Raw genomic sequence first — 27,805 nt, forward strand, 5'->3', positions numbered from 1 at the left:
ACAAGGACACAACAGTAGGGTCACAGTTTATTGCTGCTGCCAATTTCTCAATTCACTGACCCATCAATCCACCCTATATATCAACGATTTACCATTACATTACATGAGTGCTCTGCATTTCCCGCCCTTCCTACTTCGTTGGGATATGTTAAAACTTAAAAAGGTGCTGCTATAGTCCTACTGCCCTCACCACTAACAAAGAACTTGCAGCAAGCTCAACTCTTTTTCTCAAATCCTTATATGCAGTCTCAGTCCCCAATTTCTGCTGGTACCAATTCAGTTGCATCTGCTTCTAGTGGAGGATACTATGTACAGAGAAGGCGCCCTGATCAACAGCAGCAGGCCCAACCCCAGCAGTCTCCAGGCTCATCTACATCATCTTCAACTGGGATGCTATCATTGTGTCCTGTTTCTTTAGCTGGTGCTAGGGTTTTGGAGCAAAAGGGATGGAAATTGTTGCAGGGAAAAATCATTTATTTGCTTAGAGAGTATAATGTCCTTGATATTTCGTCGTGCATCTCACGAGATGATGCTTAATTGCTGGATTTGACAGAAGGGCCACGAAAATATTATTTTATTAGATCGAGGGCCAAAACTTTAGTATTAATTATTTGAGGGCTAAAACTTTACTTGAGAAAAAGTTAGAGGGCCATTGGGACTCTTTTCCCAATCATATATTGATCGATGGGCAAAGTCGTAATTATGATTTCACCGATTATAAAAAAAAAGAAAAATCATTTCACCGAATCAAGAGCCGTATACACTACACATATCAATAGTGGCGTTCGGGCTTGAACCAACCAAAAAAGGTTCGGGAATTATGAACACGGCCTTTTGCTCATAAAGCCCTAATCAGGAGTATAACAAATACTCTAAGTCTTCTAAGTACCACTTACAAGTCGGTATCTTTTGGTTTTCTTTTCCTACAGCAAACAGCCTTTTCTCTCTCTTTCTCTCTCTTCCGTCTTTCTAGTCTCATAATAGGGCATAGAGACGTTCGGAAAACAAGGAAAAATGTACATGTATGTATGAATACGTGCAGAAATAAAAAGGCAAAAAAAGCAAAGTAATCTGCGGAGCGTCTAGATTGCACAACCAGCTGAGGCTGAGCGGAGTAGGAAGGTTGGGGGGGGGGGTGCCTCTACTCCACCGTTTATGGTCAAGTCCAAGTGGTGGCAGATCGACGGTCGTCGGCGTATTTATTATCTTTCTTCTTCCTATCTCAGGTACCATCGTAAGTCGTAACCCTAGCTACTTCGTTCGCTTCGGCCCTTTTTCAAATTGTTTTTCTTTTCGTTTTTTACATTTTTTATTGTTTGTATTCTGTTTATGTAGTGTACCACCAGCCCCCTAGCCGTGGTTTTTCCGCTAGTTTTATTTATTTATTTATTTATTTTTGGGAATTGAAGTGGTCCATTCACTCATTTTGTGGATATCTACTTAGGTTTAATTCACTGACTTGAGAGAGCAGTTACTGGTAATTGAGTTGATTTTCTTGGTATAATTGAACTAGTCTTATTGGTCTTCATTCTTAATTACCAGCATCAAGTTGGTTGCATGTAGACAATCGATACAATTAGGCTGGACAATGTTCTCTGATTAGTCCTTACCAATTTCATGTTTTGTGCTGCATTCGCGTTTCTGCAGCTTTCTCAGGAGCTGCGGTCTTTCCCTTGCTGGATTAAACTTGATTGAGTTGCATTCAGGCTTTGTCTCTGGAACGAAAGATGTTTGGCTCAAGCCGTAAGTGTTCCCTCTTACATTTCTCCATTACCTGTCTGGCAATCTGCCACTGCTCCTTTCTTTCCCCCTTTTTTCCCCTTTTGCTCCTCGCTATTTGCTAATTTTCCCTAGGAGGGGAGGGCCTGAAGGTACATTTTTTGTTAGGAGTTATATTTATGTTTTCTTATTTGTTTTACGTTGTAAGTGTGTCTCTATGCTACTTAATGTGGTACGGACTTAGAATTTGTGAATCTTAAGGCCCTTACCGAAGGTACATTTTTTGTTAGGAGTTATATTTATGTTTTCTTATTTGTTTTACGTTGTAAGTGTGTCTCTATACTACTTAATGTGGTACGGACTTAGAATTTGTGAATCTTAAGGCCCTTACTGGTCATCTTTAGTCTTTTCATTTCTGTTTCCTTCTCCTTGAACTTTTCTTTGCATTTTGCATTGTTAATAAGGACTGTTGTTGATATCATATGGCCTTTTGCCCTTTTTTTATCTACAAAGATTCCTTTGATTCATAGATCCACTGATAACAGTTATACCATTCTTTTAATTGTGCACTAATTGTGCTATTCCTTTATCAGCTTTTGGGCAGGCATCTAATAGCCCGTTTGGGTCACAGTCAGTGTTTGGGCCGACCACCAATGCAGCCAGCAATCCTTTTGCTCCCAAAGCCTTTGGGAGTACGACTCCTTTTGGCGCTCAAACCGGGAGTTCTTTATTTGGCAGCACTTCTACTGGTGTGTTTGGGAACCAAAATTCTTCACCTTTGGGTTCCACATCAGTTTTTGGTTCTTCATCATCTCCTGCTTTTGGAACTTCAACGCCTGCCTTTGGAGTGTCATCAGCTCCTGCCTTTGGTAGTTCGTCATCATTTGGAAGTACGTGCATAAAGTTTTATAACTTATATGCTTCTTGTTTCCTCCTTTTCTTTTCCACTTCGAGTGTGCCAAAGCTTGATGTGAGCTTGATTATTGATTTGATAATCTTGGTTATGGGGTTTCTAATTATTGTACCTCTTTGGGTCTAAAAGTCACTTCACAATCTTATGTTGAGATGACTCAATTTCACATTTGTTGCTTCTGAGGATAATTGATTCAGTTGTGTGGGATAGCTTTAGAAGTGAACAAGGTAAAGAATGTGTTCCAATTTATCATTGCATTTGCCACTACTCATGTGATGACAATTCTTGCAAGATGTTACTGAAATTGGTGGAAGTATGGCTTGAATATTCTGCAAAGATGTGGGCTTTTTTTGCTTCTTTTACCTTTAACTCTTGGGTTTTAGTTTGCTTTTTTCTCCTTTTCACCTTGTCAACCCTCTTTCCAGCTCTCCTGTTCCTCGGTTTGCCTCCACATCCCTTCAACTTCTCTTTTTAACTCTTGTGGTACCACCTTCTCTTATCCCACTTCCTTAGTTGCCCCTGTCAAGCAGAAAAAGACAAAAAGAAAATTGATAAGTGCAGAAACAATATGTCAGGGCTGAGTTTTTTTTTTTTTTTTTTTGGTTTTGGAGACAAATGCTGCAACTTTTTGGGGGATTTATGTCTAGGTTTTGAACCCATAGAGTTTTCAGTGAATCGGGTGGGCTTTTGTCACAAAAGTTTGTTGCTTTAAATGGTTGTTTTGTTGTGTTCTGTGGCTTATGTTGTCAGTAATGGGCTGCTACTGTTGACTTTGGGGATTCTTTGCTGTGTTTTGAACTGATTACGTTGAAGTTGTTGCTTGAGTTATTGGTTTTGTTCATGAATTGATTGGTTTTAATGAGATTCAGTTTGGTGCCTTCTTTTGAGAGGATTGCCTAATAGTGCCAGTAAAAGAAGAAAACAAAAATGTAAATCAGTTGAAACTGTTTTTCTTTTTATGTGGCCTTAATGTTGGTGGAACAGTCATGTTGTAGGACATCTTTCTAGTTAACCACATCCCTGGCAGAAAAACATAACAGTATGGGGCAGTCCCTTAATTTATTGTACATACTCTCCGTCAAATCTTCTGACCCCTGATTGGACAGGCAAATCTTTCACATCAAGTCTTAATGATTATTCTATGCAGGTTTTATAGGGTATGTTGTGTGTTAGTCTTATCCTCGGAAAGAATGCATGTATCCTTGTGTTAAAATTCTGTTGCAGCAGGTCAAATTGGAACAACTTTACCATTTTGTTAAGGCCTGAATTACTGGATATTTAATTTTAAAAGCAGAACCTTTGGACTGATAGAGGATAAGGATATTCTACCAAATAGGTATTTTGAGGAGAATTCTTGATGGTATGCCTTGCTTCACTTGAAAAGTGAGCCTCAAGCAAAAAGGAGCTAGAGGACTAAACCTATATGTTTTCCTTGTATGTGGCTGTGCAATTATCTTATCAAGTTCAGATATAACTTGATTTATCTAACTTCCTACACATTTGCTTTGGAGAGTCTTAGTTCCATGGTAGACTTAAATTCTTATGGGGGTTCACAATAAATTGTAATTTCTTTCTTTTATACCAGAGGGATAATATTCCATCCTTGTTTTGCTTTTTTTTTTTTTAAATTTATTTCACACTCTAAATCTGGGTATTGCCTGTAGTTTTTTCCCTGTAGCCTTTGGTGATTTCAGTGTTTCGATCTTTGATGTACGAGGTTTTGTCTTTGCTTTGTGTGTTATTTCACCTTCAGACATGTAACTTATGGTGATATTTGTAATTGTTGCAAATGAACAGGTACATCTGTTTTTGGACAGAAGCCTGCTTTTGGAGCCTTTGGTGCTGGTACCACCCAAACTAGTCCATTCGGAGGCTCTTTTCAACAGTCACAGCCCGCTTTTGGTAGTAATCTATTTGGTTCCTCGACACCTTTTGGCGCATCAAGTCAACAACCTGCATTTGGTGCTGCAAGCACGCCGGCATTTGGTGCTGCAAGCTCGCCAGCATTTGGTGCTGCAAGCTCGCCGGCATTTGGTGCTGCAAGCTCGCCGGCATTTGGTGCTACAGGCAGTGCATTTGGTGCTGCAAGTGTTCCAGCATTTGGTGCTGCAAGTGCGCCTGCATTTGGTGCTGCAAGTGCGCCTGCTTTTGGTGCTGCAAGTAGTCCCTCTTTTAGTTTTGGTTCCTCTCCAGCTTTTGGCCAGTCGGCTTCTACTTTTGGTAGTAGTCCATTTGGCACTACTACAACACCTTTTGGAGCTCAGAGTTCACCATTTGGTAAGCTTTCTGGGGTCTCAGTTTTATCACCATGACTATTTTCTTTTGTTACTGTTTTTTATCTCCTTGCAACTCTCATGTAGGAGCTCAGGCTACTACTCCAACATTTGGCAGCTCTGGTTTTGGACAATCTGCTTTTGGAACCCAGCGTGGGGGAAGTAGGGTCACCCCTTATGTGCCAACAGCTGAGGTAGACACTGGTACACAACCAGCTGGAAAACTTGAATCAATATCAGCCATGCCTGTTTACAAGGATAAGAGCCATGAAGAACTTCGATGGGAGGACTATCAGCTTGGAGATAAAGGTAAATGTACTAATCCATAGGATGTTAGTCTGTATATCTCATGAAGCACCTTCTTACTTGAACTATTATATTTTTGTGCTACCAGGAGGACCTGCGCCTGCTGGGCAGTCAACTGCTGCAATTGGTGGTTTTGGTGCTTCAGGATTCGGATCCTCTTCGACCCCTGCTTTTGGCCAGTCGTCTGCTAGCCCCTTTTCATCTTCCACTTCTTCCAACCCTTTTGCACCAAAAACTTCATCTTTCACTAGTCCAGGTTTTGGATCTTCATCTTCCTCTGCGTTTGGTTCTTCACCTTTTGGAGCTGCAACCCCATCGAACCCCTTTGGCTCGACAACATCATCCACCCCTACCCTGTTTAATTCAAACCCCCCTTTTGGAGCCAGTACCTCCCCTTCACTTTTTGGCTCTTCAAATGCTGCTTCTTTTGGAACATCAACTTCTATTTTTGGTTCGTCATCTGCACAAGCAACAAATCCTCCATTTGGTTCTGGCTTAAGCTTTGGCAACACTCAGTCATCCCCGTTGTTCCAATCAACTACGCCTTCACTTGGACAGACCAGTTCTCCTTTTGGACAGGCCACGTCATCCTTTGGACAAAGTGCACCACCTTTTGGCCAATCAAGCATATTTACTTCACCATCTTCTGGTTTTGGTGGCAACTTGTTTTCAAGCACTTCATCATTGTTAACTACAAGCAATCCCATTGGGTTTGGTCAGACCACTGTGAGTCAATTAACTGCTGCTCCTTTTCTATTTGGTTGAGAAGAGTTATTCATTGAGTATTCTCTCTTCTTCAAGCATATTGGGTAAAGTTTATTTCATATGAGTTAGAGGTAGTTTTTAGAAGGCCGTTTCTGTCAAGCTTGGTAAAGTAGCAACATGTCTTGTCCGTTTCTGTCAAGTTTGATAAAGTAGCAACTTGTCTTGTCAACATAAAGTGTTTTCCCTGTAGCTCTATCTCTCTCTGGATCAGTCCATCTGGATTGGTGACTTTAGAAAGTTATTTACTATTATCATGTGAATGAAGGGATATCATTTTCAAGTGAAGCATTGTTCTAGTGGAAGTACAGACTGTATGCTAGAAGGTAGTAGGATGGAGTTGCAATATGTCATACTTCATCTTGCTATAATATAGTGTCATTGGGATTGATGACTTTTGAAAGTTATTTATTATCATTGTGTGAATGAATGGATATCATTTTCAAGTCTTTTGGTAAAAATACGGAATGTATGCCATAAGTTAGAAGACCGAAGTTGCAATCCACCATACTTCATCTTGCTATGATATAGTGTACTTCTGGAACTAGAGATGAATTACTGGTGGAATATTCTACTTTTATAGCCTTTTTTCCTACTTTTTTTTTTGAAATTTGTTGCAAGTCATGTTGAAAGTAATAGATGGTGGTTGTTTAGACTTGTGGTTGCAATCCACTACTTTTTTTAATTTTTTTTTTTAAATTTGGTGCAAGTCATGCTGAAAGTAATAGATGGTGGTTGTTTGGACTTGTGGTTGCAATCCACTACTTTCTCCTTACTTTTTTGAAATTTTTTTGAAATTTGGTGCTTGGAACCCAGCAACCACATGTCTTTGGATTGATGTGTGAGAAAATCTTGGAATACGATTTGGTAAAGTTTATGATGCAAAATTGAGGATAATATTAGCTGGAAATTGTATACTTTCATGATTGAATAGGTGGTGGTTGTTTATCCTTTAGTGATATGGCAGACTTCCAGTTGTCTTTTTGAGAAAGCAGCTTACCAACTACTTGTCTGATTTGCTTCAGCATATTATTTCATGAACTCTAGGTTCCTTGTCTAAATTGATTGAATTTTTCATTTTATCTATTTCTCTGTGTATGTATGTGCATAAGTGGACTGATTGGTTGTAGTTGTACTTCTGATTTTCCTTTGAAGCCTTCCATTTCTACACCATTTCAAGTGGTGCAGCCTGCTCAGAGTACTGGTGCATTTGGCTTTGGAAACTTTGGTCAGACACCATCAGGTTAGTTGAATATCATATATATATATATATTTTTTCTTATTATGACTTTCTAACATCATCAGATTCCTCGAGTATCAATTTTTTTTTAAAACTTTTTCTAGTTTTATTGCCTAACATACATTTCCTTTTGGGTAACAGCTGGTACAAGTGCCTTGGGTGTCACGTCAAACATATTTGGTCAGACTGCTTTTGGGCAATCGTATGTATAAAACCAGTCTTAGTTTTTCGTTGCCTGATAATATTGCTATGTATGCATAAGCCACATGATGGATGGGATCAAGAAGTTAAATACACCCATTCAAAATCTTATTATGAATACTTACCATTGTTGATATTAAGCACTTTTTAATGTAATCTTCATTTCCTAGTCCTTATCCTATGAGCTGTTCTGGCGATTTACACCTTCAGAAATACTTGCTGAAATTTATTCTGCTGAAATTTCTCCAACTTTTAGTTGGTGATCTACTTTCTGAGATTCAGTAACATGTAAAAGTTGGTAGCTTGACTTCAGTTAGGGTTTAACCAAAGAAAATTGGGGTGTAGGCGTAGGGTAGGCATTCTAATTAAAATGATCGCTGTCTTTTCATTTTTGAAATCTGCCCTACCCTAGTACCCATGCATCTGATGCATGCATACAGGTCAGCTATTCAGAGCTCTATGGTTGGACAATCTGTTCCAACAAATCCGTTTGGAACTTTACCAGCAATGCCACAGATGTCAATTGGTCGCACTGGCACTTCTCCTTCAATTCAGTATGGGATTTCTAGCCTACCTGTAAGTGTGCTTGTCCTGTACGAACCAAGTAAAGAATATTTTACAAACTTTTCATTCTTTAAATGCTTTTGTTAAGGCTATTCTTTGAATGATTTGTTTCTTTTCCTTTTTTTAGCATAATATACTTGTATATATGCTTATTAGGATCTCTTATTACTGTTGGGAGTGTCTAAAGAACAATCTGCAAGAACTATGAACAGAGTTAATGATGTGCTTTTTGAACAGGTCGTTGACAAACCTGCTCCTGTCAGGATATCATCAATTTTGACTTCTAGACATCTTTCCCAAAGACGGATCAGGTTGCCTGCTAGGAAATACCATCCGAAACCTGATGGTCCTAAAGTGAGGAGATTTTTGTTGCATTAACTGGTGTTGTTAGTTTTCCTATGTATGATCTCCTTTCATTTTGAGGCAAAATCCCTGACAACAAAAATGAGTATTTTGTTGCTTATGCTGTTATAAACAGGTTCCTTTCTTCAATGATGATGAAGAAACACCCAGTACACCAAAAGCAGATGCCCTTTTCATTCCCAGGGAAAACCCTAGAGCTTTGGTGATTCGTCCAGTGGAACAGCGGCAACCTAGGATGAGTGTTGAGAAAAACACCCAGTACACATCTAGTGCCACTCATGAGAATGGTAAACTTGGTTGTTAATTGCATTTGTATTCCTATTGAATTGTGTTTGTTCGGCATAATTTTTCCCCATATAAAGCACACGTGTACATCTCTTGTTTCCTCCCAATTAACATTGTTGTATCTGGAGTCATCCTTTCATGTGTGTTTTGAGTCTTGTATGCATAGACTTGATTGTTGAAAGAAACATGAATGCATAAACGGGATATGGGGAAGTGTTCTTGGTTGGTGTACCTGATTTTGTTGTATTCCAGATGATAAATTTAAGGCTCGAGTTATTGGATCCAGTCAAATAGTTCAAGGTGAATTTGATACAATTGACGGTACAATGGATGCAGCTAACACAAGGTTTATAAATTTAGGGGCTAATTGTATTTTTTTTTGGGGATGTGAGTGTAATGCGATCCTTGCTAACTTATTCAAGACTTTATAGGTTGACATAACAATAATTTGCTCTAGAATTAATTCAGATTCTATTTATGTTTGCTATATAATGAATTTGTTATGAATATTTGTAATGACAAAGATTTTGATTATCCCCAAAAATTCCAGTATTAGATGATGACCTTAAAGTATGGTTAGGTATGAGAGAGAATAAATACAGAAGAAATGATTTCCCTTTCTCAGTTTGGCTTGCTTAATCAAGTTTTATTTGGTTTTATCCTTTCATTAATTGTTTTGATAGTAGTGGTTTCCATCTTTTACTACCAAAAGTTACATATATGTGATTCAATGCCATGATCAAGTGTATATCTGATTCAATGCCATGACAAAGTTTAGAGCCTTTCTTTTTGGTTTAGATTGTTGATTGTGATTTAGGATATTGTTTCCAACCATATCTGTTCTAAATAGAATCTGGATTTCTTGTAGCTACTAGATGTCTTGAAAATTTAAACTAAGTGTTGTTTGATTATGATTAAAGCAACAGGCCTTTCTGCAACATGCACACGTATGTTTCAGATTTGGGTTCATTTTCTGGTAACTGAATTTGTCCGGTTTTATGTCTCCAGGTAAACCTCCAGAATTTGGTTCTGCTCCTCCTGTAAATGGGTTTAGTGCTGAGGATACAGATAGTAAGTAGTTGATGTTTTAACTGTTGGCATGACCTTTTGTTACTTCTATACAATAAAATGTTATTTGTAAACTTTCTGGTATGTGTTACTGAATATGAATATTTATCAGTTTTGCATTTGGTGCATGTGTATTTCTTCGTAGGTTATTTCTTGAGAAAAAGTTTTATAGAGATATTCTTGTTCAAGACGTAGAGCAAACTAAACCAAAATAAAGATCAAACTACTGATTTCAAGATTATATCATGCTTAACTGTTTGGTTTTTCTGAGTAGATAGCAGATACTAATTAGCAAAGGACGGAATAGGGGGTCCCAAGTCTCTGAAATTTTTGTTTTTGCCCCTTCGAAATTTGAAAGATTTCTAATTGTGTCATTTATAAATTAAACTTTTTTTCACAGCTTATGTCTGGGTTACCTTTGGTTGAATACAGTCTCAACCAACTTAACATTCTTGAGGACTTTATTGTTGGAAGGTTAACAAGGAATGGTCCTTTTAATCTTAATTCACTGGCGTGTTTACAGGGATTATTGCCCGTTTTATCACTTTGTAGTTATGTTAGTGCCTCAACTCATTGAATCAATGCAAATCACTTTGGACTTCAGTCTCCAAATAATTTAGCATATGTACTAATATTAGTGTTTGAATCTGTTGAGTTGACACCATAGATATTTAGACGTTTATGTTATTTCCGGAAGAAAGTAAAACTTCAATCTTAGTCTTTCATGTGTAATATTTGCTTGCTGTGGTCTTACTGTAACACCCCCCCTCCCCCAAAAACCCCGGTTTGGGGGTGGGACAATGCAGAATTTTTAGTTGAAAATGGCTTCAAGGATCAAGTTCATCCTGTCAAACAGAACCAGAAGCCTAATGGGGTTTCTGATGAGCATTCGACGCAAAAGGGAGATTTGTACAGTATCACTCTTACTGGCCACCGAGCTGGTGAAGCAGCTGTTGCTTACGAGTACGGTGCTGAAATTGAGGCGCTGATGCCAAAACTTCGTCATGCTGATTATTATACAGAGCCCAAAATCCAGGAGCTGGCAGCCAAAGAAAGGGTTGAAGCAGGATACTGCCGGCGGGTGGAGAATTTTGTGGTTGGAAGACACGGCTATGGCAGCATCAAGTTCATTGGGGAGACAGATGTTCGCCGACTTGACCTAGAATCTTTGGTCCAATTTAATAACCGAGAGGTGATAGTATACATGGATGAGAGCAAGAAACCTCCTGTTGGACAAGGTCTTAATAAGCCTGCAGAAGTGACACTCCTGAATATAAAATGCTTTGACAAGAAGACTGGACAGCATTATACAGAGGGTCCAAGAATTGAGAAGTATAAGGAGATGCTTAAAAGGAAGGCAGAGGATCAAGGTGCTGAATTTGTTTCTTATGACCCAGTAAAAGGAGAATGGAAGTTCAGAGTCAAGCATTTCAGTGGATACAGCCTCAGGGAAGATGTTGATGAGTCTTCATATCTTTCTACAAGATGCTGAAGTCTGGATGAAACATGAATGGGAGTAATTGTAATGCTGTCTTAGATTTTTTTTTTTTTTTTGGGGTTTTTGTGCATGTATATAGGAATTTATACCAATTTTATGGCACCTTATTAGATATACTGCTGCTGCATTGCAGATTGTCGTTACCCTCTCGCTTTGTTGTTGTGGGCTCTTTTTGTTGTTTTTCCCTCCTTGGGGGATGTGGTATGTTTACAATCTGGGATTTGGCCTACAGGCTACAGTGGTTCATATCCTGTTTTGGTCTATTGGTTTTGAACAGTATGAAAGGGTGAAACAACTCCAGGTTAAATGTGATCTTTCTAGAGGGCCTAGCTTTTTCCTGTGAAAGAAAGGATGTTCTATTTCCATTTTACTTTCATTCATTTTAAATTCTAGAAATATGCTGCTGTGCGCTCTACGTTCTCTTTGCATGCATGAAACAAATCTCATTCCTTTTTCCTTGCCCAACTGGACTTTTTCTTCCCATTGGAACTTTGCAGACGGTCATCATTTAATGCAAGTGCGGCTGCAGTTCGTGTTATGAGTTCCGTACTCATTGAGAAGTGATCGTCACATAGCTGTTGACATTTATGTCCCATTCAAGATAACCGCAGCGTTACATTGGACTGCGCATCAGAGCTATTGTCGCCTGGTGTTTGAATAAGGTGACAATGAAGTCTTTGAATAACATGTATGCAAGGAAAGGAAAAGTACTGATCTCCTATATTCATCTTTGGTTTGCATGAAACTTGATGGTTGAGTTTCCTGCAGAAAACAATGTTCCTACTCTGTCCAGCAGGATTTTATAGGAAATTTCTTCTAACCTTACATGATTTTGACATCTTCCAATTATTTATCCATACATTTGTGATTGCTGCTGGAAGCAAAAACAACTTTCATTCATGCACTATAGTTTTAACGCGACAGAAGAAGCGATTTAAAAAGAACAATTTCAGAAACTAATTCCATAAGAAAAATTCAAGGGTCGATGCGCAATCAAATATTTAAAATAACAAGATTCAAATCTCAATCTAAGGAAGATTTTACAAGAATCTAAAATCGAGGGCACACCCAAAGGACATAGCAAATCCAACAACTCAAATAGTTATTTTGATTTATTGGTTAAAAGAGATTGATTGATTTACAATTCTAACTACGTCTATTTATAGGCACACAAGCACTACTACAAATACATAAGCAACAAGAAATACTTAGACTGAAAAGCTACTTAACTAATAAGAAATTTTCAAAATATCTAAATAGAAAGGGAATGAAAATAAAGAGGAATTGTGTAGATCCACGGAGCGGATCCAAAATGTACCTTTCAATACCCGATTTGCGACCAGATCTATGGGTGTGGCAATTTTGATCTGTGCGTGAATTATTTTCTACGAGATGTAAAAATCTTGTCTCACATCAATCCCCTCAACTTTGAAAGAACTTGACCTTGAGTTCGAAAGAAAATTTGCATACCACAAACAACTATACAGGGCAATAATTCTTCCACGAAATTTAAAGAGTCATACTTGTGCACGAGCCTTTTTACTTGATCATGAACAATCCTCCCTGGAATTTTATAGGGCCCATGCTTGCATATGAACCTCCGCATCTAGTTACGAACACATGAAGTTGTATATGATCTTGGGAAAATCTCAAATTGAACTACTTCACCATCCAACATAGTTACAACAAATTTAACTATGCACACCGGGTGATACAAAATTCAACTTTATTGATTTTCATAGGAAAGGCTCAGATTTTGCTACAACACTTGGTGTTATAGTCTCACGGATTTGATGGCTACTTTGGTTGTTTTGCATGCTACTTTCATACTATAAGAGCATCAAGGGACGGCACGAACAATAGGCTTGTCAGGAGCGAATTTCACTAACCACATACATATCCCGTACTTGTCGTCTATAGCTGCGTCTAGCCACTGCATATGTATCTTGAACACAGGACCTACTTTTAGCGAATCCAAGTGTTGCAAGATCATCTTAGCTTTCTATATCATGCTATGGAAAACGGCTGATGATCGTTGGGAACATCGATGCGATCTAGGAATGTCGATGCAATCTAAGGTAGCATTCATGTGATCAAAGCTATTGTGATGTGTATCAGCGGTAATACCAATTGACGCTGTAGCGGAAGCAATTTAAAAGGAACAGCTTCAATGTTTCATAAACTAATTTCATAAGAAAGAACCAAGGATTGATACTCGATCAAACCTCCAAAATAACAAGATTGAAATCAAAATCTAAGCAAGATTAAACAAGAATCTAAATTTTAGACTACACCCCAAAGACATGGCAAAGCCAACAACTCAAAGAGTTAATTTAATTTATTTGTCCAAGAGAATGGTTGATTTACAATAGCCCTAACTAAGTCTATTTATAGGCACACAAGAAAATAATAAGGAATAGGAAATGATTAGATTAAAAAACTACTTGACTAATAAAAAAACTCTTAAAACAACTAAATAGAAAAGGAAACAAAAATAAAGAGGGAAACTGCTACAATGACATCTATCTGCCACTAAAAGGATATGCTTGTAGATCCCAAATGTCCCTCTTAGTATCCAATATGATTCGCAACCAGATCAGCCATGGTTCAAAAACTCGGCCAAGTCGTCACCGAAACGGAGTTATCCAATATGATATCGGGACAAGATGATTCTAAGATAATAGATCGCCGAAATCTCGGTTGAGACGTCTTCAAGACGGATAGAAACGTAGGAGTGGGCACGGGTCAAGTACTCGTCCCTAACATGATTTGACTGACCTGACCCTAATATATCGGATCAGCCATTTTGCGACCCTAATCCGCTCCTAATGTCTTCGGGTACTCGAAAAAAAAGGGGCGGATCATAGGGTACCCACCCCTAAAAAAAAAACTATTTTTCAATTAAAAAAAATTACTTTCCACTTAATATCAACGTGTTTTCCAATAACAAAAACCTGTTTTCCAATTAATATTGGTAGAGATATTATAGTCAAAGTGCATACATCACCATTCTCACACATTTCATCTAATAATCAAACTGATTTCATAAATTTAGTACATATAAGAATTATAATATCTAATAGACAAAATGAAATTTCATGATAATTTTGAGTATATCACCATTCTCACACATTTCATCCTTTTACAACATAACAAACATAAAGATAATAAGTATTTGGCAACTTTCCCAACTTCCTTAAGGATATTATGGTACAAGACTGCATCACAAATGAGTTGACTGTGGAATCAAGTTCGGAAAAGAATTGAATAGAGTTGATAATTTTTGGAGAAAGTATAATCAAAATAAGCTTGAAAAATCTTCCCCAATTCTCTTACATCTTTGGAATAGACCTTATGGCATTAAAGGTGATGAAAAAGAAAAATAAATTTCTTTTACTAAAATAAAAGAGACAAATTTAAGAGACATAATTGCAATAAAATAAATCAAATAAATAAATAAATGAAAGACACAAATGTTTTAATTATCTAGCTAATAGAAAATTTGAGATCCAAACACAAATCTTTGATTGAATTGATGAAAGATTTGTAGGAAAGATCCATGGAGGTAGAATAAAAATAAAAATAATGAAAGGGATAAACAATTTTTAGAGCGAATTGCGCGAAATGTCACTAAACTATTTCAAAGTGCCGGTTCTGGTCACTAAACTTTTTTATTAGCGCGAAATGTCACTGAACTAGTAAATCTATACCGTTTTGGTCACTCCGTGTATTTGTGCCGTTAGGAGAGACGGAAATCAACTTTTTGAGGGGCAAATTTGTCTGCACAGCCTTTTCCTTGAAGCTTTTACATAATCAATGGTTCCGTATCCGGCAAAGACATAAAGGAGATGGCTGATCTGAATGGCGGCACCATCAAACTTCAACCAAAAAATGCAGGCGAAATTTTTCATAGTTGTAAAAAAGAAGAAAACTCAAATGCTGCTGACTGCTCTGCTGAGTGAGTGACGACTGAGAAGGAAGGAAGGAGAGTAGAGAGAAGAATGGTGGCCGCCGCCTATTCGCCGTCTCATCTCTCTCGCGACCCACACCTCTTCTGTAACTCTCTTTATCCCACTCACCTCCACCAACTCAGAATCATCCCCCATAACGCCCTCGCTTTTCCTCCTCTCAAGCCCCATCCAAAACCTTCCCTCTCTATACCGGCTTCCCAACAACAATCCCCCTCAATTTCCCAAATTCCTCACCGCCCAGATGCTAAAACCATCTCCTCTTCCTCAAAAAGCTATATCTGGGTCAACCCCAACAGCTCCAGGGCATCAAAGCTCAGGCGCAATTCCTACGATTTCAGGTATGCTTCTTTAGTCCAAGCTTCCCAACAATTGGACTCGTGTGACCCTGTAGAAGCTGACGTTATTAGTATTTTGGCTAATTTGGGTGGCAAAGTTGTAGAGCAAGATGCTGCCGTTGTGCTCAATAACATGTCCAACTCTGAAACTGCGCCTTTGGTGCTGAGTTACTTTCTGGAAAGGCTTAAGTTGAAGAAAGAAGTGATTTTGTATAATGTTACCTTCAAGGTGTTTAGAAAATGTAGAGACTTGGACAGAGCCGAGAAATTGTTTACGGATATGATTGAGAGAGGAGTTAAGCCCGATAATGTCACCTTTTCCACCATAATTAGCTGCGCCAGGCTGTCTTCTTTACCTGAGAAAGCCGTCCAGTGGTTCGAAAAAATGCCGTCTTTTGGGTGTGAACCGGATGAGGTTACCTATTCTGTGATGATTGATGCGTACGGGAAGGCTGGGAATGTAAATATGGTATAGCACTATGGTTGTAGGTGAAGAAGAATGAGGGCATAAATTTTTTAACTATTGTGTAGACGAAATTACCCCTCAAAAAGTTGATTTCCGTCTCTCCTAACGGCACAAATACACGGAGTGACCAAAACGGTATAGATTTACTAGTTCAGTGACATTTCGCGCTAATAAAAAAGTTTAATGACCAGAACCGGCACTTTGAAATAGTTTAGTGACATTTCGCGCAATTCGCTCCAATTTTTATGATAGAGTTTCACAAATTTTGCTTTGCTTTGTTCATTTGGTTTAGGTTTCATCAAGAATATTCGTTTTCTTCAAACAAGATGAGGAGAGGCAGATCATATGGAATTAGAATATGAGGCTGTGAGCCACTTCAATCACACTTAGGATTAAAAATTAGAAAATTATAAAATGACTCCTAATTTTTTAATATTTATCTAATATACCCTGCGGTCGGATACTCGCAAGTTTTTATTTTCCTGATTCGTATCCCTATCCTTTTTTGCGAATATCTGCCCCGCTAAGAAAAATCGAATCGAATCAGATTGGTCAGGTTTAGGATCGGGTTGATAATGTGCTCCAACAAGGACAAATTCATATTGCTCCACTGACGAACAGTTCCAGTAGCCAAATACAAGTATTAAGTTATGCGAAGTGTTTCAGCCAGAAAACCACTTGTATAGTTGTATATACGGAACAAGTGGACGGAATTAAAAGTTCAGACACACAATCATAAATAAAACCCAAAATCTCCATCGAACTCTATATGTGGATACTCAATTGTTATTATGGTCAGGAAGGATATTGAGCATATCATGGCCCCAAAAACTAAGACAAATTTCTAACTTTGTGATGGATTTCAAAAAAATTCTGCAAAAGGGATGAATTTGGAATGGAATTCCGATCAGCTCTTTGCATTCAGAAAATGCGAGGTCATGAATGCGAGCTCACGTGTTAAAAAAAGGACTACCCACACATTATTCACTTTGGCTAATATATTAACCCAAAAGCTGTCCCCTTCTGATTTTATCCATATCTTGGAGTATTCTAAGACTATTATGTCTGTTTCTTTTGCTGTAAAACCATGATGAAAACTTGCCTCTTTCGCCAAATGATGCCGGTAGCTTTTGGCCTCTGTTTTGCAGCTTTTGCTCAACACTCTCGGCTCTGTTTGCCAGCTTTCCGGCGACTTAGCTGTCTGACGACAGCTTCCGTGGGTGTAAGATGAAACAAAATTGCAGTCCTTCCCTCCAATTTGTATCTCCTCTTGATGGATGCTGCTGCTCCATAGATTTGAATGACGGATTTGGGATGGAATTTGGGTTCAATTTGCAGTGCCCAATTCTGCTGGTTTCTTAAGGGTTTCTGAATAAATCGGCTCTGTTTCTTAACCAAGCTCTGTTTTTTCTTTTTGACTGAAAGACTAAGCACCTCAAATGCGAGGTACACTTTCAAGAAAAAAAGTTTCAAGCTCGCATTTGTCTAATGCTTAGTCAACCTGATTTTAGAAACAACTCCACAAATAGCCTCTCTTGTAGAAACACTTTTTTTTTCATAATAATTTAAGAATTTATTCCAAAAACCAGTGCCTCTTATGTGGCCATGGTAGTTGTTCAGCATGCTTATGGTGGATTAAATATCTTGATGAACATCGCCCTGGACAAGGGGCTTTTTTTTTTTTTTTTTTTTCCTGACGGAGTGGACAAGGGGCTTAACCAACATGCTTTTTGTGTGTGACGGCATGTAATTGCGATGCTTATTTTGGGACCTTTTGCTTATATGCTAGAATGGTAAGGCAGGTGATATATATGTGTATTTGTAATTATGTTGGTGTATTTGGTAAGATGACCGACAGAGCCCGACATTAATTGTAGCTGCTGCTGGAAGACAGGAAAAAGCGACCAAGACCATCCCTCTCTTTTGTGGCGGTGATGAAGATGTTCATGCTCTCTTCAATCGGAACAACCATCCATCTTGACATTTACTATGTGAGTTTGGGGTACACTTCACCAACTGTTGCCAGTACTTTGAGTAATGTCATCCCCGGTTTGACGTTCGTCATCTCTGTGCTTATGAGATACCGTAACATTACATTACATTACTACTAGCTAGTAATAGTGTTGATAAATCACTACCAGCCAGAGCCAGTAAGTACGTGCGTACTGCTATGTAATCGTATGATGTTGTTCAGTCAAGTGATGAAACAAACATATGCAAATTAATGATCCTACTCCGTCTAGTTGCCATTCTGCAGAATTGAGAGAGTGAACTTTTCAACTGCTAGTAGGAAAGCAAAGGTGTTGGGTACAATAGCTTGTGTCGCTGGAACCCTTTAATATTCTATAACTTGTCTCGGCATACTCTTTTTTTTTTCTTTTTTTCTGTTGGTTTTTGGTTGGATTCGAGTTGACTCAGAGCGAATCAACCGTTTCTATTCTTCCGAACATACAACATTTTGATTAGCCGAGCAGAAGTGTGCATGGCTTGCAAAACAAATCATCAAGCTCTCAATTGTCAAGTAATTATACCTCTTATTATAGTATGTGCTTCACGGGAGGTGGCACTATAATTTCATCTGCTTTACTATGATTATCTATCAAATAAAAAGTTATTTTCTGTGTCAATCCTTAAATCTCCTGCACTAATTTTATGGTTTCTCCTGCCTAGCTAGCTTGATTGGTGCACTTATAATCATGGTTCAAAGTTGTGGTCGCTACTCAGATCGTTTCATATCGGTTTCGGTATTCAATCATGGTTTCGGTTAGATGTAAATTTTGAAATAGTTAATACTCTATAACTTGTTTCGGCATACCTTTTTTTTTTTTTTTGCTTTTTTTTGTTGGTTTTTGGTTGGATTCGAGTTGACTCAAAGCGACTCGGTCGTTTCTATTCGTGTCGGAGACATCTCGACCGAGATCTTGGCGATCCATGTATCTCGGAGTCATCTCATCTTGGTATCAGAACGAAGAGCTTCGTTCCGGTGATAACTTGGCCGAGTCTTTGGACCATGCTTATAATCCTTATTGGCTTATGCTGGGTACTTCGGGGAAAAAGCAAAGACAGTTTTCTAGATTCTATTGAAGTGGAAGTGGAAGTGGAAGAACCATACAAAAGCAGAAAGGGCTGTAATGATGACAAGGTGGCCAGACGAGGGGCAGGAGCGATCATCAGAAGGACCGCTCTTGAGCTATTCACGGCCAAGATTTGGTCCAAAAAAATTGTACGATCCAGATCACTTTTTGTACCTCGTTTTTTAACGTGTGTGAGGTCCACAAAAATTTATTCTAAAGTTACACGTTGTGCAAACAAAGTTACGCCGTATGTAAATAAAGTTACGCGATGTGCAAAATGCACAAACTCGCTAGGAACGGCCAGTGGTCCCAAGGTGGCCGCAGTTACATCAGCTGATCCGCAGAAGCAAACAGCATATCTACATTAGCCTTGCTGGATTTCCAGTCCATCAGTAATACTACCCGGAGTCCTGTTTATCTGATGATGTCTTACAGCAGCAAACTTGGAGGCCGGGGGTAGACAATGTCTTGCATCACAAAGGGATACCTCATTCTTAATATCCTTACAAGAGCCTCATGAGTTTTACTTTTTTTTTTTAATTGGGTATTTTTCTCTCACAAATCAATTTCTTATTAATTTTTACTCCTTCTATATTCACTGGGGAAGGGATAGACTCAAAGGGATCATTGGAAAATCTAGAGGGGATTTAATTACCTTTAGGCCAGAAGGCTTTGGAATTAACCAACAACAAGTGAGGGGATTCGATGCAACCGAACAAGGAACTTCTGGAATTATCTTAAATAGTGCTCTACTGCGGCTAGTGGGGATAAGATATGCACAAAACGCAACAGTTTTATTCATCATCTCACAAACAAAATAAAAAAAAGAAGAACAAGATTATTGTTTCGTTGAAGTGACGGCAAGCTTAAAAGCAGAGGCATTAGCTCGCGTCTCTAATTCAACCACCACATCGATCACATATAGGACAAACCAGCAAAGCATAACAGTACAGAGATTTTAAGTCTACAATTTTACACACCACAACAGACCAAGGGGCGCAAGAGTCGTCGAAGTCCACAGCTTCCTTATCCTACGCCTTTATTCTTACGTAAAAGCAGTTGACTTTTAATGTCATCAACAGGAATACTTTATACGATGATAATAATTCAACATGGTAGAAATTAGGAGGCCTAGCTGGCTAGGCCGGTCGGTTCTTTCAGAAAAGTTTTAGCGACGGAAACTCCGGACCGGCCTTGGAGTCTCAGTCTCGTCTCCCTGGAGCTTGACAAATGTATAGACAGCTGCTCCGGCCAGGGCCCCGAGCGTGGGAGCCAGCAAGTATACCCAGATTGACTTGTAATTTCCAGCAGCAACGGCTGGCCCCAGGGTTCGGACAGGATTCATTGAACCACCGCTGGATGGCCTGCCAAAGGTAATGGCAATGTTGTCGGTGTTTGTCATTCTGTTATTGCTTGCACTCGACCTGAAGACCCATGCTAGTAATATACTAATTTTTAACTAAAAACCTCATCTGTTCTTAAATATGCAAACACAAGGGGATCATGAAGGTTATCTGTTCTTATAAAGATGCTCCTGTTTCCAATCGTGCCATAGCCTCTCATTATCTCAAGCATTCAAATTGCTCCTGTTTCTTACTCGATCTATATCCTCAAGTGAACGTCACAATATTGCAGCTAGCCCTTTTTAAATAGAGATGATAAATTAGTTTGCCCCTATAAAGGAGACTGGCTCAGATAACTTACGTGGATTTGCACTTTACATGGAGACCAAAAGCATTTTTTCTAGCGCATATGGGTGAAACTTCGAACATAGTTTCTCAAATGAGATTTAACCCAAAAAATCCTCATTTTTTAAAGATTTTGGAAAAAAATCTTGTTGACCAAAACAGCGAAACCTATAAGAAGTTCAAAAAGTAGACACAATACGCTGGATGCAACTTTCTACTTTGTGTTCAGAATAACATAAGCGCTTATGCATGCTAAAACATTTTCATTCTCTTGTAGCGTACGTGCGAGTCAATCAACAAATTAAAGATGTCCTCCTAATAGAATTTTCTCGCGGCAAAAAATCAACCAAATGTACGGCACACTTGGCGGAATGATTTTTCTTTGTTCCTAATAATTTTGTCATAGGTTGGATGATAGATAGTAAGGAGGAGGCAGGAGGGGGGAATATTGGGATTAGAGTTTGAGAAGATCGATCATATATATTGGCACGTACGTTTCAATTTTGTGAGAGACGTCAAAAAGCAAGATTTTAGAAATGGAGGAGGAAAACAGCAAGAAAATCAAACTGGTGGGGTGTGATAATTAATGTTTCTTCTCAGGACCCTAAACATGTACAATTAGCCAGCAATAATTTAGGAAATTGCGGTGATATATTCATATGACGCGGAGCCATGCATGCATGCATGCTTTACTCAATTTGAAAGAAGCACGAATAAATGATGTGTATGCACATATTAGCACTCGCCAGACGTCAGTCATCATATATGCTGCATATTGATTGAAACTCACCCGGCGACGAGAATGTTGAGCATGACTGTAGCTCCGACTGCTATACCTGCCAATTCTCCAACCTATAAAATGCAGTGGCACACGTACGTGAATTAATTGAAATGAAATGATGAAGTCTAGGTGGGAAGGGCAGTAATTAATTAATTATATTGTGATGGTGCTTGGTGCTTACTGCTCGAGTGTCGGTGGCAACTGCAGTAACAACAAATAGGAGAACGAATGTGATGAGGAACTCGAGGGCGAAGGCTTGGCCGTTGCCTACAGATGGAATCGTGACGCCTCCTGACATAAAGGGGTGGAAAACACCTTTGAGAGCAAAAGAAGCACAGATGGATCCCGAAACTTGAGCTGCGATGTAAGCCGGCACCTGAACCCAAGGGAAGTGGCGGAGCGCCGCAAATGCAATGGTGAGGGAGGGATTGAGATGAGCTCCCGATATATGCCCTGTTGCCAATATCACTATCATCACTGCTAGCCCCGCACACGCTGCGTTTCCTATCAGCGTTTCTGCTCCGTCGTACTTTTGGTTTACAATGGGTCCAGCTGCGGCACCAAATATCAGGATGAATGTGCCCACGAATTCTGCTCCCAGCTATGTTCAGTATAATTCAAATTTCATTCATTATTAAAACCCCCCAAAAAAAAAAAACAAAAACAAAAGGTGCCAATTCTTGATGACTTCACTTCTTTAATCTTTTACATCATTCATACATATATATATATATATATATATTTCTGTCTTAGTAGATTAACAAGTTCATCACGATTTGTTCCCTCCATTTTCTTCCTCGAGGTTTTACTTCTGTTGCAGAATTACTATTCCATGAACTTTTAAGTACGATTTTTATGGTGAATTTATCAGGGAATAACCATTGTCGGATAAGAGAAGAGTATCCAAAACCTTTTGGGTATTCCGAAGCGAAGCGGAGATGGTACAAGAAAGGGGTTTCGAATCTTCGATCTCCAAATTAGTCTCTATTTCCTCTCTCCTTTCTTTATACAGCTGTCACGTGTCTCTAATTTTTTGATAATCCAAAGTCAAACAAACCAATAATAATCCATTGACAAGTTTACTCAAAACCAATTAAACAGATAACTCAAAACTTTTAGGCCTTTGGATAAATCAAGCAATTTCAATAACTCAAAACTATTTTTTTTCTTTGGATAAATCAAGCGGTGGTTCCCTAATCAGAATTTCTTCAACTCTAGTTTACATAAAGAAGAAGATTGCAAGTTTTGGTTTTAAATAAATTTGTCAATGGATTATTATCGATTTGTTTGAGTTTGGGTTATCAAAAAGTTAAAGACACGTGGCAACTGTATAAAGAAGAGATAGAGAGGATAGAGACTAATTTGGGGACAGAAGATTCGAAACCCAAGAAAGGTGGAAAGTGGGCAATGGACAAGGCCTCAAAAGTTCCATTTAAGACAAATTTGTCTTAAGAGTATAATTAAGTTAAAAAAAGGTGTAATAAAAATTTAGATGCGAAGTGACTTAATTAGATTAAGATGTAACAAAAGTTAAAATAACTACTTTACTCTAAACTTGAGTAAAATAAAACTTGCGAGGCCTCGGAGGATCCAGAGGGGACTAGAGCTACAATGATAGGAGAATTGTGAGATTTATCCCCTTTCCTAGTAATAATTAAGGCCGAGTTTTTCTTGAAGTCAAGGGGGAGGAAAAAAAAAATTCCAAACGCAATTAACATAATGGAGGCTTTAATCAGTGTTCATACGTACCGTCACTGTTTTCAATTTTTTGTGTGAGCAAGAGCAGAGGTGGTAAAGGGTCAATTTTTAGATACCATGAGTCCACTAAAAGAAAGCTTCTTTTGCAACGACTTATTTTATTTTATGGCAGGATACAAATATTAGGGGTGAGCTAAGGTCCGTACGATAGCACGTGGGCGGCATACATTACTAGATCGGATCTTCTTCCTAGTTCTTGTGTCATTTCTATCTTACTTTTTATTATATTGTCATTCCTTTTTTATAAATATTTTATTTTAATTTTTTAATTTTCTTAATATTCAATAACTATTAATTGAGTAAAAAATAAATACAACAGTTTCAAAAAAATAATATATAATAAAAAATTAAAAAATACAGCAGAAAATTCATTAAAAAATCACATTTTTATGCATTTTGATTTTTTTGAATTTGTTAAATTTTATGTATTACTCAATTATTAGTTATTGGAATCTCAATAAAATAAAAAAGAATTAAAATATGATGTTTACGAAGGAGAAATGACAATATAATAAAAAGTGAAACAGAAAGTAACACAAGAAGTGGGACATAGAATCTGTTGCACGCTAAATGCTGCTATTTAATTCCACAATAGGCGTCAGTGCTGGCTATGGATTTGAGCAATTTAACCAAAATTGACATATTACACGTTCCCTCCATCTCATTGTTAACATTATATTTTCACGTTATTGATGTTCCAAATTTAACAAATACTTTCTAATCTTATCACTTGAGAAGGTATCATTTTAAAATTTTGGTGCGCATTTCAAAATGAAATATTTTAAATTCAAAAGATACATGCATAAATTTACCAATGTCACATCATTTAACATAATAATTACTACGCTATCATAAAAATTTGAATTATCAAAAAAACAACTTTAATATTGAGACCGAGGGAGTACATCCAACGATTACAATGGACTTCTCTAGGGAACCCGTTGAGTCATGCAGGAGGTTAAAATATCAGTTGACGCGTCATCAATCCGTGGGAAGCATGTGCAATGACATTAATTAAATAGTGTAAGTTTTGTCTCCATATGTACCATAGGTTTGTTTGGACAGCAAATTATTTAATCAAATATATTTGTTTACATCATCATTACAATTTTCAATACACCTTTTTATCTTCCCAATTACCTTTTTATCTCACATACATCACATTACAAAAAGTGCTACAGTAAAAATATCTCAAATAATTTACAATTCAAACAAACCCGTGTCAATTGGATTTTTGAATCTTATGCCTCATTTGGCAAGTGAGTTTTTTGAGTGTTTGTCTAAAATTTTACTGTAACTTACTGTAGAAATTTTTTAAAAAATTTTTGAAGTGTCTAAATTTTTAAATATTTTGAAATGTATAGTTTACTGTTTTTGGGAGTGTTTTTGAAAAATTTTGCTGTAGCAGAGTTTTTCGAATATATTTTGAGATATTTTTAGAAAATATTTTGCGATATTTAAGAGTAGAAGAATTTCTAGAATATATTTTGAGATATTTTTTAAAATTTTAAAAAATTTTAAACTAATTTTTAGATTATCTTTTAGAATACTTTTTACAAATTTTTATTGTATTTGAAAAACACTCCCATCCAAACAGAAGTTTTTAAAAAACTTGTAGCAAACAAACTTCAAAAAAAACTCAAGTGCCAAATAGGACCTTAGTTTCAGTAAACCTAAACTTGGTTCACAAATTACATGAATTTTTGGATTTCGGTTTTCGAGTTTCGAACTCATATTAAAGGTTCAAAACTTAATCCACACTATTATATGAGTTTTAGGCTGAAATTGAACTTGACCAAATTCATGATTAAATACATAATTATATATGTCATATATTTTATAATTATGAATTAATACAAATTTATATATAAATTATTAATATTTTATGTCATAATATGTATAATCATAAATTATACATTACTATATATATTTTACATATATACTTATACTCATATATGGGTCGGACTTTAATTAGATGTAAACTTAGTCTTGGCTCACATTTAATTTAAATATAATATTTAGAACCAAATTCTGCCCTGCCCAATTAAAGTTTAAAACTCAATGAGCCTTTTTGGGCCAAAAGGGCCGAACTCGAGTTAGCCCAGCCCATTGAAAGTCCTATATTTTGAGGTCGTTCGTATAATGGCTAAAAAATTAAATTGAGTACTATAAGACTGTTACAAATTTATGATTCATGTATAAATGGCGGTCATGAAATGACCAAGGTCAAGGCAGTGGGAAATAGAGATTTTAACTGTTTAATTTAGTCTTATTATGTGGTAAATTTTTATACCACAAGTTATGAGTTGATAGTAAGTTTAAGATCGGTGACTTGTTAATATTGATCTAACTATTGTGAATTCATTGTGTATATATAGAAAAAGGAAAAGGGAAAATCAACCAGGGACAATGATGAGCCTTCCTCAATGGTTTCTGTATTTTGTCGACAAACTAGCATAGTATATGGGATGTCTATAAAACAAACTCTATGATACGAGAATATAATAGTGTCCGCTGAACTTTGTACAATGGAATGAGAATATATGTTACAGCGCATGACACCTACAAGGAGAAGCATAGAAAAACAGGCAAAAGTGATGCAAAGGCAGAGAGAGTTAATCGGCGGCAGAAAGATTTGAAAAATATCAAAAAAAGGGGGCCAAGTTGTAGGGTACCTTGCGGGTAAGGGAGACATCTGGGGCGGGAAAGTCGGTGAGACACGTGTGAGCTGCACCCCATGTTGGCACCTCCACAGGCAAGCACTTGCACCGGGGCATTGACTTCCGATCGCCGGACATTGAATCAACTCGAACCGACGAAAACAATGGCGTTGGAGTCCCCGGCGTTGGAGGCGCCGATGCTCGTGGAGTTCCACCATCCGATTCTGCCATTTTCCGCCTTCAGAACTTGAATCGGCTAGAACAACCTCTTTTTTTTTCTTTTTTTTTTTATAAAGATTTGGTTCTAGAGAAAGAACTTGAAAGACTGATATTACATGATTTGTGGATTTTTATAAAGATCTTGCTACACGAGCTTCTGAGCTAGGGCCAGCTCTATAACGCTATGATTACTGGGCAAACAAGGTACGCAAATGAAAAAACATATACGTACTGGTATATATCTTTTTGATTTTTTTTTTTTTTTGGGGAAGAGGAAAAGACGGAGTCGATCAGAATTACATGCTTAGCAGCTTTTTATAAATTTGCGGCTACGGAATATAAAGAATGAAGTGGTCCAGTTTACAAGCTAGAAACTGTATGTATTATGTAATACGGTGGAGTGGAAAAGAGAAATTGGAGAGGAGATCCAGCTTTTGATTACGAAAAGATCAGGGAGAGAATTTTGATGGCGGAGATAAAAAAGAACACAAGAAGATGGAAGACTAGAGGAGCAGTTGGTTCGTCTGAGCCTCGAGCTTTAATTTACCACCTCCCGGATCAGGATGCCGCAGACGCAAACATGAAAATGACTAAATGAAAAAAAAAAAAAAGGAAAGAACTGCAACTGATTAAGGTTGGGGGAGGAACTGAGGAAGGGATTGGTTGGAAACAAGTTGACGGTGGAATCAGCAAACATGCATCTATTTAAAGGTATACATATAAAGTTAAATAAATACTAAAAAGAGGGGGGCCGTCTAGCCTATGAGCCAATGAGCAAGAAATTAAAAGTCAACTCTCAACATCTCCCCCCACTCCCCAATTCTTTTTTTTTTGTTTTAATAAAAAATTTGGATAAATTTAACTTCTATCACCGCTACCAGCCATAAATCGCACAAGCTCTCTTTCTTTCTTTTTTTTTCTATAATAAAATATTTAAACAGGTTCGCTTCCGATCACCAATACACGCCATAATTGCATACGTCCTCGTACGGTGAGTAAGAACACAAGCCCCGGTTTTTTTTTTTGTAATAAAAATTTAGGTTGTATTTGGATTGCATTTTTCGTCATTTTTCATGGAAAAATTACTGTAGCGATTTGATATATGCGAGGAAAAAAGATGATAGAAAAATGTGATCATAGAAAATGACAATATTTTCCGACGAAAACAAACAATCCAAGCATGACCCTAAATAGATTGGACTCAAATCTCCATTAATTGAGCCAAGCTTATGTTATACGTTACCCGCCCCCAATCATCTTGCGTGCGTAATTGCTTTTTTTTTTTTTTTTGAAGGAACGCATAATTACTGCTTCCATTCATGTTTGTTAAAGTCACAGACGCCTAATATTTATATTTGTCTATCATGGCAGCCAACACCACCGACGACGCGGATCCAATTGCTACTAAGTTGAATACATTATTGGTATCCAAACGTCAGGATTCAGGAATCATTCAATTGCCACCAGTTGACGACTTTGTAAACATGGGACTTTGATACAGCAACCAATCCCAGCCCTGTAACGGCCTCCTCACTCTCCCATATTTCTGCTCCTTCCACCTCGCTCCCTCCCAATAATGCACTTAGACAAAGCATACGGGTTTGTTGACTAAACAAACAAAGGAACAAAAAAACTTTTCTCAGCATCATTAACATGTAGTA

General features: G+C 37.7%; 3 protein-coding genes across 4 annotated transcripts; 2 read left to right on the plus strand and 1 right to left on the minus strand.

Annotated features, from left to right (window-relative positions):
- The first annotated feature begins 913 nt into the window (after positions 1-913).
- On the plus strand, positions 914-11,555 carry LOC113779412 (nuclear pore complex protein NUP98A). Of its 2 annotated transcripts, none has more exons than XM_027324984.1 (13): positions 914-1,234; positions 1,648-1,743; positions 2,313-2,609; positions 4,430-4,909; positions 4,993-5,214; positions 5,300-5,937; positions 7,129-7,216; positions 7,355-7,415; positions 7,855-7,990; positions 8,216-8,332; positions 8,457-8,628; positions 9,635-9,697; positions 10,501-11,555. In XM_027324984.1, the coding sequence occupies exons 2-13, from the start codon at positions 1,728-1,730 to the stop codon at positions 11,184-11,186; spliced, it is 2,976 nt and encodes a 991-aa protein (XP_027180785.1). In that variant the 5' UTR covers positions 914-1,234; positions 1,648-1,727; the 3' UTR covers positions 11,187-11,555. The 2 variants fall into 2 exon arrangements, with proteins under 2 accessions (XP_027180785.1, XP_027180784.1); XM_027324983.1 differs by having other exon boundaries at positions 914-1,226.
- A 3,638-nt stretch (positions 11,556-15,193) lies between these two features.
- Positions 15,194-15,973, plus strand: LOC113780923 (pentatricopeptide repeat-containing protein At4g16390, chloroplastic-like). Its single transcript, XM_027326708.1, has one exon. The coding sequence runs from the start codon at positions 15,194-15,196 to the stop codon at positions 15,971-15,973; it is 780 nt and encodes a 259-aa protein (XP_027182509.1).
- A 3,838-nt stretch (positions 15,974-19,811) lies between these two features.
- Positions 19,812-26,812, minus strand: LOC113779756 (probable aquaporin NIP5-1). Its single transcript, XM_027325468.1, has 4 exons — positions 25,941-26,812; positions 21,689-22,108; positions 21,517-21,578; positions 19,812-20,402 (listed from the first exon to the last, which is right to left on the minus strand). The coding sequence occupies exons 1-4, from the start codon at positions 26,154-26,156 to the stop codon at positions 20,207-20,209; spliced, it is 894 nt and encodes a 297-aa protein (XP_027181269.1). The 5' UTR covers positions 26,157-26,812; the 3' UTR covers positions 19,812-20,206.
- Positions 26,813-27,805: the final 993 nt, after the last annotated feature.

The sequence above is a fragment of the Coffea eugenioides genome, chromosome 8 (genome assembly GCF_003713205.1).
Source record: "Coffea eugenioides isolate CCC68of chromosome 8, Ceug_1.0, whole genome shotgun sequence".
Lineage (NCBI taxonomy): Eukaryota > Viridiplantae > Streptophyta > Magnoliopsida > Gentianales > Rubiaceae > Coffea > Coffea eugenioides.